The sequence below is a fragment of the Astatotilapia calliptera genome, chromosome 14 (genome assembly GCF_964374335.1).
Source record: "Astatotilapia calliptera chromosome 14, fAstCal68.1, whole genome shotgun sequence".
Classification (NCBI taxonomy): Eukaryota; Metazoa; Chordata; class Actinopteri; order Cichliformes; family Cichlidae; genus Astatotilapia; species Astatotilapia calliptera.
Window position 1 is genome coordinate 36,666,971 of NC_137435.1, and position 11,814 is coordinate 36,678,784.

General features: G+C 40.2%; 1 protein-coding gene across 1 annotated transcript in view; it reads right to left on the minus strand.

Moving 5' to 3' along the window:
• Nucleotides 1-8,973, minus strand: part of ngef (neuronal guanine nucleotide exchange factor) — a 34,173-nt gene extending 25,200 nt beyond the window's left edge. The window contains exons 1-2 of the mRNA XM_026193035.2: nt 8,054-8,973; nt 3,118-3,223 (exon numbers count right to left, since the gene is read on the minus strand). Coding sequence (XP_026048820.2) covers nt 3,118-3,223; nt 8,054-8,261 — 314 coding nt within the window. The 5' untranslated portion in view covers nt 8,262-8,973. The remainder of the gene's footprint in view (nt 1-3,117; nt 3,224-8,053) is intronic.
• Between the last annotated feature and the right edge of the window lie 2,841 nt (nt 8,974-11,814).

Below are 11,814 nucleotides of genomic sequence, written 5' to 3' on the forward strand. Positions count from 1 at the left end.
TACTAATCCGTATGCGTAGGTTTATGGTACACATCAACTTTTAAATGTCCCCCATTAGTAACCTGGCACTTTTCATATTCTCCCTGGTGAACTTTATGTGTTGGTCCACTGAGTTAATGTGATCAGTGAATTGTGGTTGGTCCTGAGATTTGATTTTCACCCAGGTGCCATTACATACCTGAACCAATGACTTGGTGGTGTTCCAGGGTAAGATAACAAAGCCCTCTTTTTCACTTCTTCCATGTACAAGTTGGCCACAGTGGGTGAGATTGGGGAATCCATGGCACACCCATGTTTCTGTCTGCAGTACTGACCCATGTATGTGAACTACATACAATTTTAACCCACTTTGGCAAGGACTGCCTAAAGCTTGTACATCAGTATGAGCAAACAGCACATAAGATGGCTAATTGCAGGAACCACCTGAGAATTCAGCCTCAGATGAAGACAAAACAGGATTACTTCTAAAAGTCTGCAAATGAGCTCTTCAGTTAAGGACTTCCAGGCAACAAAAATCCTCCAGAAGGCACAGCACCAGCTGCTTAATGAACAGGTGAGACAAACAAATTTTACCAGAGAAGTGCTAAAGAAGAGCAGATCCGAGACTTTCTATGCTTCTAGATGAGAATACTCTTAAAAAGGTGTTTGAATTCATGGAGAAGGCTTGTTTAGCACAGCATGAGAAGTCTAAGACTAGGCAACAAAGAAAGTTTGACTTATTTGTTGTGTGTCAGAAACCACAGCAAAATACACAGAGTGTCTTCAACAGCCAGTAAAGTGAAAGTGGACACTTGTTTTCTTATCATAAAAATCTTTGTTTGTTAGTGTCCTTATTTTCTTCTGAGTTATCAATTTTCTCCTTAACTAGCTAGCATAAATTAATTTAAGTCTATTAGCCAACCAACCAAGCACATGACATCACTTATTGACAGAAGATGGCACTAAACATGTTTTTAAAACTTTAACTTTAAGCACTTATTTCTTAAATCCAGCTTCACAGACAGTGTTACATCTCTGTCAGTTTTTTAAGAGCAAGGCTCCATGATGTAAATGACATGTCATGTCATTTCTTTAAGTTTTGTGAAGAAACTTCAAAAGGACCAGTCGCTTTCTTTTCAAGCTCCTTAGATTATTTTACTTTTTATTCACGTTCGTCTTATACATGTTTATATTGCAGGTCCATTTTTAGTCACAAATGTAGGTGAAACGCTCACGTTTACATGGTGACAACTAAGTGTTACAGAGCTGTGCGTTAAACAAAGAATCAGAGTATCTGTGTAGGTTCTCAGTCATCCAGGTTATGGTAATCTAAGGAGAGTGGTGGTTTAAGTTTCTAGTTTTAAAACGAAATGGTGGAGTACAGATGGGACTGGGACACTTTAGTTTTGGAACTAAAGAAGCTTGTCGGATGAGAGGTGAAACATCTTCAAGAAATTTAAAGAAGTCCTTTACTTTCCAAGCGCCTTACAAAGAATCAAAGCAAAATAACAAACCAAAAAAAATGCATCAAGAATTATTAAAATTGAGAATTAAGTTTAAGCTGATGATGCTAAGATTCATTCACTGAGTTTCCCCTTCATACCAAAGTTATACCACCTACTATTAATACAGTATAAACAGTATGCTGTCAATGTAGGGGAGGGAAATTAGTGAAGACTGCTCATAAATGTGCTCACATCTTGCTGAATGGTCAGCTGATCACAGCCAATACACTGAAAATCCGATGGAGCCCACAAAAGAAATTATTGTGAGTTGTGATTTTTTTCCCCACCCTGAGCTGCTACAACCGATTTTAGGATTCTCCCACCTGCTGAATCCCAGTTTAACCCCGGAATGTACTCATGTTTCTGTTTAGGTGTGGAGGCAAAGTCACCATCTTTAGACGCAAGTTACAATACAGGCCTTTTTACTGTCATATGTATGGTTGTCAAATGTCAAATGTGACTAAAAAGTCAAATGTGACTTTTTAGGTCAAGCCAGCATATCTGGCAGGTAATCTACTAATCAGAAGGTTGGTGATTTGACCCCTGGATGCTCCAGCATGGCAAATATCACTAGGCAAGATACTAATCCCAAGTTGCTCTCTATATGAATGGATGAATGAGGCAAATTGTATAAAGCACAATGAGTGCTCAGGTAGAGCTCAGAGCTCATTAGAAAAGGGGTATATAAGATCCAGTCAGTTTAACATCTTTGCATTTTCAAATTTTTTCTTAAAATGCACCACTTTAGACATACTTAATCAGATTATCTTACACCTTTCACCACATGAATCCTTTGTTCTTATTAGTAATTTCAAATATTATAAATTTGCTTGACTTGATGGGTATTTTTGTCTTTTATTTTTTAACTCTTCTGTCAACAGAAAACCTACACTGGGGAAGACCACTAAAAAACAAGCACTCAGGAACTTGAAGACAAAAAAAGGGCAAGTGCTCTGACAAAGGACAGAGGGAAACAGAGAATATATACAGGAGACTAATTAGGGAGATGGGGAAATACCAGGGAACAGAGCTGAAGCTAATCAGGGTAAAGAAATTGGGAAAAGTAAAACTGAACATAAAGCACATGAGGCAAGGAACTATCAAAATAAAACAGGAACTAATACCAAGACTAAGACACCTGAGCTTGACACACACAAAAGGGTAAACAGACACAAGACAAGACCGGCTGAACATGGGAGATAATAAAGGCAAAACACAGAGATGAAACTAAGAGACCAGAAGGGAACTAACAAACATAAAGTAATTTATGACTATATCAGTTACATAAAATAATACAATTGGAAACAAACAGAGATAGGAAAACTCATAAGTGCAAAGATAATTAATAGAATCTAGAAACAAATCCCACTTCTTCAATCAAAACAATAATGAATTAACACGATTCAAAAGTCAAAACAGAAAACTCTTGATTAACGACCTAGAACCACGAGAAGAACAAAGACTTAACTTTCACAGAGACTTGTGTGCTTATCACAGATATGATAAGCCACTAAGAGTGCCAGGTGTTAATTATAAAGCAGTGTACAATGTTCAAGCAAGCATTGTTATGTGATTGTTTGTTTTCTGGGTGTGTTTGGTTACAGGGTTGGGCAGTGAAGGCATGCAGACTCACCGTCTAGCCCCTGGCAACAAAGGTGACTTGTGGGGTAAGGGAGAATGAGAGGAGGAAGATCCTGCACTACTGGATGGACTGTGGTCCAAAGTAAGCCTGGTGGAATCTGGAAAGTTAGAAAGGTAGAGAGTGTATTTATAGATATAGTAGGGAGGAATTTGAAAATTACACAGTAGTTAAAATGGCTACATTTTAATCACTTATTTCTAGTGGGTTACAAAAAATCTATCTGTTTTTCTGTCTTTCTCTTTCACTCACACCTGTTTCCTATGTGAAGTAGTTTGGGGGTTTTTTTATGAATTTTTGTAATTAAACTGGCTGAAGTGTTAGATTGTCATTGCTTTTCTAGGTTTTCAAACACTCAGAGCACCTTAAAAAGTTAATTACTCTGTACAGACACAGGTCACTGCCAGCAGCCATGAGATAAACATTTCAATTTTGAGGTAAAGTATTTTGTCAGAGTAAAAGGTGTCTACTGGTAATAGGAAATGAAAAGAATACTAAGCCCTCTTTGTTGACCTGTAACTCTGCTATTCAGTTATCACTAAAGTACTTTATCACTTGAATGTAAACATCCCTCCGCTATGAGTAACTGTCTTATTATGTTAAAGTGATTTAGGTGCCAAAGTGATCCTAGGACCTATGTCTTCAGAGGCAATTTGTGCCTGATAGGCTCTCCAAAGGCAAATTGGTGAGGGGCTAGACTAAGTGTAATTCAACAACAAGGATTCAGGAAATCTCACTGGGACCAGTAGTTGGATGAAGACTGAATGAATCAATCTCCATTTTTTCTTCTGGCTTTATAACATTTCAGCCCTGTGTTAGATTCCAGTCCCCCCGCAACCCTGATAAGGATAAGTGGAAGAGAATGGATGGATTAAAGGCCATTCCACTTGAACATCAGAGATTTGCTATAAAAATTGCAAGAGGAAAGAAACATAGCTTAAGGTAAGAGTGCTTTTAGACATGTTTTGAAGGTTTATATTAAAATTCCATTATCTAGGTCTGTAATTGTTTTTAGGTTAAATAACTGGTACCCAGGTCACCCCTGCGGGCGGTTTATCCTTCAAGCTCGGGTCCTCTACCAGAGGCCTGGGAGCTTGAGGGTCCTGCGCAGTATCTTAGCTGTTCCCAGGACTGCGCTCTTCTGGACAGAGATCTCCGATGTTGTTCCCGGGATCTGCTGGAGCCACTCGCCTAGCTTGGGAGTCACCGCACCTAGTGCTCCGATTACCACGGGGACCACCGTTACCTTCACCCTCCACATCCTCTCGAGCTCTTCTCTGAGCCCTTGGTATTTCTCCAGCTTCTCGTGTTCCTTCTTCCTGATATTGCTGTCATTCGGAACCGCTACATCGATCACTACGGCCGTCTTCTTCTGTTTGTCTACCACCACTATGTCCGGTTGGTTAGCCACCACCATTTTGTCTGTCTGTATCTGGAAGTCCCACAGGATCTTAGCTCGGTCATTCTCCACCACCCTTGGGGGCATCTCGGCACAGATGTTCCTGTACACTATGCCGGCCACTTGGTTATGGCGTTCCATGTATGCCTTGCCTGCTAGCATCTTGGACCCTGCTGTTATGTGCTGGATTGTCTCAGGGGCATCTTTACACAGCCTGCACCTGGGGTCTTGCCTGGTGTGATAGACCCCAGCCTCTATGGATCTTGTGCTCAGAGCTTGTTCTTGTGCTGCCATGATTAGTGCCTCTGTGCTGTCTTTCAGTCCAGCTTTGTCCAGCCACTGGTAGGATTTCTGGATATCAGCCACCTCCTCTATCTGCCGGTGGTACATACCGTGCAGGGGCCTGTCCTTCCATGATGGTTCCTCGTCTCCCTCCTCTTTCTTGGGTTTCTGCTGCCTGAGGTATTCACTGAGCACTCGGTCAGTTGGGGCCATCTTCCCAATGTATTCTTGGATGTTCGTTGTCTCATCCTGGACTGTGGTGCTGACACTCACCAGTCCCCGGCCCCCTTCCTTCCGCTTAGTGTACAGCCTCAGGGTGCTGGACTTGGGGTGAAACCCTCCATGCATGGTAAGGAGCTTTCTTGTCTTTATGTCAGTGGCTTCTATCTCCTCCTTTGGCCAGCCTATTACCCCAGCAGGGTACCTGATCACGGGCAGGACGTAGGTGTTGATAGCCCGGATCTTGTTCTTACCATTCAGCTGACTCCTCAGGACTTGTCTGACCCTCTGCAGGTACTTGGTGGTTGCAGGTTTCCTAGCGGCCTCTTTATGGTTCCCATTCGCCTGCGGGATCCCCAGGTACTTGTAACTGTCCTCCATGTCTGCAATGTTGCCTTCTGGTAGCTCGATCCCCTGACTACCTTCCCTCTCTTTGTTACCATCCGACTACACTTCTCCAGCCCGAATGACATCCCGATGTCATTGCTGTATATCCTGGTAGTGTGGATCAGTGAATCGATGTCTCGTTCACTCTTGGCATACAGCTTGATGTCATCCATGTACAGGAGTCTCGGCTGACTGTTCTGTCTACCAGTAGCTGGTGTTTTGTGCCTCTGGTATTCTTGCCAATCCCTTTCTGTGCCCCGCTCATGTATTGACCCATGTGCCTGTTCATCTTAGCCGATATGATGCCTGACAGGAGCTTCCATGTAGTATTGAGGCAGGTTATTGGTCGGTAGTTGGATGGGACTGGTCCCTTCTTGGGGTCCTTGGGGATCAGGACCGTCCGACCTTCGGTTAGCCATTCCAGGTGTCTCTCGTTAACTAGCAGCTGGTTCATTTGTGCTGCCAGACGCTCGTGGAGTGCAGTCAGCTTCTTCAGCCAGTAGGCGTGAACCATGTCAGGGCCTGGTGCTGTCCAACTCTTCATACTAGAGACCCTTGCATGGATGTCTCCCACCGTGATTGTTACTGGACCCTGTTCAGGGAGGTTGCTATGGTCTGCCCTCAGATCCACTAGCCACTGAGCATTGCCGTTATGGGTTGCGTCCTTCTCCCATATGCTCTTCCAGTATTGCTCCGTCTCTCTCTCTCTCTCTCTCTCTCTCTCTCTATATATATATATATAGAGAGAGAGAGAGAGATAGATATAGATATATATAGATATATAGATATATAGAGATATATAGATATATAGATATATATAGATATATAGATATAGATATATAGATATATAGATATAGATATATAGATATATAGATATATAGATATATAGATATAGATATATAGATATATAGATATAGATATTAGGATTTTAAAAAGATCCCTGCGTAGGTTTTCATTCATTCTGGTCATTGTAGTCACAAGCCACTAGTAACCATCTTGGCTGTCACATGAGCTGAGATGTGGGGAAAAAATAATTTTGACTGTAAGGGACCAAGGTGTAAAACCTCTGTATGACATTACTCCAACACACAATCATGTGAATTACTGATGGTGACTTGGAGCAAGGTGTAGTAGAAGTAGGAGTATAGCTGACTAATAGCTGGTGTCATAATCCACCCCTTGTGTTCAATAATGGTTGGTCACAGTGGACTTACTTGGCTTCTTTTTTTTGACAGTGTGACCTTTCTTCTAAAACACAGCTGAGTCTTTTCCTGTTGTGGTCAATACTTAGCCCCAAAATACAGTGAACCTGAACTTTCTAAGAAAGTAGTGACGGTGGTACGTCTTCTGAACAAGGAAGGATGTCTTGTGACTCCAGAAAAGGTCCTCTTAAAGATGTACACTGAGATCCTTACAGCTGGAGTCCTCTTCAACAGCTACTCCCTCGATGTATAGGAGTGTGACGGGGGGGATTCTACACTTCCTGAAATCCACAATCATCTCCTTGGTTTTCTAGAGCACCAGCCTGCTGGTTGTTTTGTAATTCCTGCCTGTAGTCAGACGCATCACTGTTGGTTCTCCATCTCACCACTCCTGTGTCATCTACAAACGTCACAATGTGAGAGCTTTGATATTCTACCGAGCAGTGTATGAGAGGTCTCATACACAACCTAGGGGGATCTAGTGATTAAGAAGTCCAGGAACCAACTGAAGAGGGAGAAGCTCAGGTCAGGTTTTGCAAGTTTTTGCTGCTGAGTTTGTTGAATTATTGTACTGAGGGCATAAGTGGTCCAAGAATAGGAGACATATATACAAGTCCTTATTCTCAAGGTTTGCAGGCTGTATGAAACACTGATGAGATCCCATTATCTGACAGCTGACTGGCACAATCTCTGTGTCCATTCTAGTATACTGTCAGGGCCTGCAACTTCATGTGGGCCACTTCTGCTGAGGTCAAGCTGAGTCGTAGTTCACCTGGTGTTGAAGTGAGTGTAGTCCTAGAGGGGCTCATTGAAGCAGACATGAAAGTCATTGGGGAAATCAGGCAGAGACAAATCCCAGTCTTATTTACACAGCATTTAAACAGCATGCTTGTTTGTTTGTTTGTTCAAAATTGGGGTTATATATTGGGGTTATATATATATATATAGCAAGACATTAAGTATATATACTTAACAATATATCGTTATCCAGGTAGGTTCATTTTAACATTTAAACTCAAGGTTGTTCTTGCTTTGATGAGGTCATAGGTTGAACGCCAGTCCATTTACCCGTGGGAAATACATTATTCACCGCTGTACGCGGTTCAAACAGAACCAGTTTCTCAGGTTGTATTCATGTAGATTTCTACTGAAGGATAGAAACTGCCTTTGTTCTACTTTCAATAACAACTGCACCATTAACTACAGCAGTCCCTAACACGATGCCTTTGATAACAACGTGTGAGAAATGAATTCATAACCTAGCTTAAGCACAGTTATATATAAATGATTAATTTAAAGTTAACTATACATCTAGCATCTAAGTAAAAAAAAAAGATTTTAGCTGGGCTTTTAGCCCAGCTAAAATTAACTTCAAATTAACTGCAAATTCATTGTTGAATTGTGGTCACAGCCAAATTCTGTACTAGTCTTCTTGTCTTACTTTCAGATTGCTCAGATGAGATCAGTCTCTTCTTCCTCATTGACCGGTAAAAGCGGGAGTTTCTGCGAATAGGTTCTCTACTAAATCCAGTGCTGGAGTCATCATCATCATGTTCCTCTTGGCTTGGTTGAACCACAACTGGTTGCTTTTCTGTGACGTCTTTTGGTTTCTGTCCCCACTTACCCCTGAACAGGGTAGCTACAGACATAGTGAAATCTATTGCTCAATTTTCGTGAAAAACTAAGACTGGAAAATGTTGTTTGGTGTTGAGGAAATGAGTGGAAAGAAATTTGCCATAGTTAGCCAGAATCCAGGAATAAATCCATCACTTGGAATCAGAAATTCACGTGAAAAATGAAAAGAAAAAAAAAGAATACAGTTGAAAACAATTTTAAGATCAGAAAAGGGAATCCTCAGCCCTCTCTTGCTCCTATCCGTACAGCAATAATGTTGTTAACTACATGGGTAACCTGTGGAAAGAGTGCTTGACGCTTATTTATGACTACAGTGTAATTATTACATTTATGACTCTCTCCTGTTCTTTGTCCCTCCTCTGTTTGTGTCCCTCCCTCTTTCTGCCTCCTTGCACCACCCTGTTATGTGCCAACATTCCTGAACTCAACCTAGTCTTACCAGCTTATAATGCCTTTCTGCTCTAAAACTTTCTCTGTTGCAGAACCAGAAAAGCCACTTGGAAATGCTTATAAATGTCTGTGCCTTCTACATTTCTCAGATCCCTTCATGAAATCAAGGCATGTTTTTGTTCTTGGCCTTTGTTCTTCAAGAGTTTCTGACCCTGTTGATCCGTTGTCCCACATAATAGTTTTATCTCTAGTCAGCTGACAAGGAGAGTTTAAAGTTCATCTTTTCCTTTTTTCAACAGAGCAATAAAGTTGCTTTCTCTGCCTTTGAACAGTACCAACCAAAAAAGGAAGTGCAAAGAATTTGTTTACTGGAATAACCTTTACTGTAAAATAAAGATCCTGCACAGTTTCTACAAACAGAAGATGGTTTACTGTGGAATTCACTAACCTACATGATTCCTGCTTTATTTACTCTTAAAGGAAAACAGAACGATTATGTTAATAATTATCATATAACTAAATAAAGAATGTGGAATTGACCGAATAGAATGGATGGATGAATGAATAATTATCACCTATCCATCCATTCTCTTATCAGGTTTGCAGGTTGCTGGAGCCTATCCTATAGGGCGAGGGGCGAGCTTCTCCCTGGATAGGTCACCAATCTGACGTAGGGCTAACACATAGAAACATAACCATTCACAACTATGGCAATTTAGAATTACAATCACATGTCTTTGGACTGTGGGAGTAAGCTGGAGTACCTGGAGAGAACACACACAAGCATAGGGAGAACATGCAAACTCCACACAGATGGTGGCATTGAACTCAGGCAACATTGCTAACCAATGCACCATCTCACTTCCTTGGATTAGCTTGAAGTAGCTAAGCTGGCCGATAACCAACATTTGCTCCCACATTTATCTTAACATCAAGGAATATTTTGCTCTTGTACTATTTACTTTGAATTTTTTTTTCTATATTTTTCCACCAGGTGGTAGTACTTTTTAACGTTTAAAGCATGCAGCAAGATTTCCCACTTTTTATTGTTTTCTGCAAGGGTGTCTTGCTACTGAAATGATAAGTGTGTTGTTACTGATGTTGGACAATGGTGGGTGCGTGTATGTGTGGATTTTAGTTCTCGCTACCTTATAGAGAAGTCTATAAGTTGGGGAGCAGCATTCCCACCATTCAAGTTAACCAAATCTCCATTGCTCACATAGAGGAGCCGTTGGTAAAGCAATACAATCGTGACTTCAATGAGAAAGCAAGAGAATTAACCTCAAATGTCTATAGAAGATCTTGAATTTATGAAAATCATGAATAATTCAGTTGTGCTTATCACTGAACATTACTGTTAGTGTGGCCTGAAAACCTTTAATTTGTTCATCCTACTGATGAACTGATGGTGTGGTCATGACTTTTTGACTGTCCTGAGTGTTTCTGCCACCTCCTTTAAACAACTGAATGCAACCATTGTTACACTTGTCCTTTTGTGCAATTAAAATATGTTATGTCCATATCCAAGCTGTAGACTGCACTAGTATTTTGCTCCTCCGACAACTGAAATCAACTAAATGTAATGTAAGAGTATGAACCGATAGGCTGAATCAATAGGCAAGCAGACTTGCGATTACAAGAAATTTAGACTACTAGAAAACATTTCCTGTAGAGAACAGGTTCTCGATTCCCATCCCTATACATGGATGATTAATGCCTTTGACCTGTCTAGTTTGCCTGCACTAGAGATGGCACCAGAAGGTACAAACTTTAATGCTGACTACTAGAGAAAAAGCAGGGCCATAAATCAGGTGTTATGGAATGGGCACTTTTCTCTACAGCCCTGAGCGGAGGATAGGAGCTAGTTGCCATGGTGATGTGAGAAGTGTCATCTCCTTATAGGGAGATATCCAAAAGGTGTAGGAGATGAAACTCGAGTTGGACATGGGGTCTAAGGGCTTCCCTTCAACTTTTTGATCAATCATGTTAACATTCTGTTTTTACCACATGCAATAAAAGTGTTTACTGCCTGGGTGCGCCAGCTTTTGTCTCTGAGCCAGAGAGATGAAGGTCCATCACATCATGTAAAACAATTTAAAATTCTAACCATAATTTATATATGATATAATATTTTCAATTTAAATATAGAAAGTTTAAAGTCCCCTGCCTTAAGGAGAAAAGCGACAACATATGTGTTGAGATTTTCCTTTCAGAAGCACGAGGACCTTATAAACTTTGTATAGCATTTAAAGCCGTGTAAGCTAAATCATTAGAAAAGCAACGACTACACATAATCGGCATAAAAGATATCGTATAAAGATGTTTGCAGGGAAAATTGAGGTCCGGTTAAAGCAACAAGTAATCACAGGATTTGAAACTGTGGGAAAAATTGAGGCCGGTAAAATAGTGGTCACTGCTTTTTGAGTTGTTTAATTTAAAAAAAATGTTATGAAAGCAACATGGTGACAATTGTATTGATATATCCACATGGTTTTTAAGTCATTTGGGTAACATACTTCCAATTTTTTTAAAAGAAAGTGGTGTAAATGTTTGTTATTGTTCTATGTCGTGTCTTTGTTTTGTTTAAAAGGTGCACGACTTCGTGTAAGCACGGGTCTATTCAACAGAGTGTGACATTGTGTGTTCAAAAGAGGGTATTACACATAAAAAAAATGCAACAGTGCTAACTAGTAGTAGGACTGAGCTAAAGCACCACCATCCAGTAGAAGGAGGGTGATACTGCAGGCCACTCCCCAGCCCCTGGTAGACATGGGTAGAATGGAAAAATAAGATTAATTAATTAAAAAATTAAGAAATATGATTTAAGGATTGAGAAAATAAGAAATTAATTAACGGATTAACAATGACCACAGTAATAACTAAGCATAAACTAAAACAGACAAATTTAAAAAAAAAAAAAAGTAATGAGAGAAAGAAACTGATGATGATGATGATGATGATGATGATGATGATGATGATGACGAAGTTGAAATAAATAACATAAAAATTAAACTTATAATTTGAGCAAATTTGTCTTCTCTCATTTAAAAAAAACCCCCAAGATATATAAACATGAATCCGTAAAGTGAATAAAACCCCTAAATCTAGTCTAAAATATTTATTTAAATCTAATTTGTCTGCAAATGAGCTCTTGAGTTAGGGGAACTCCAAGCAACA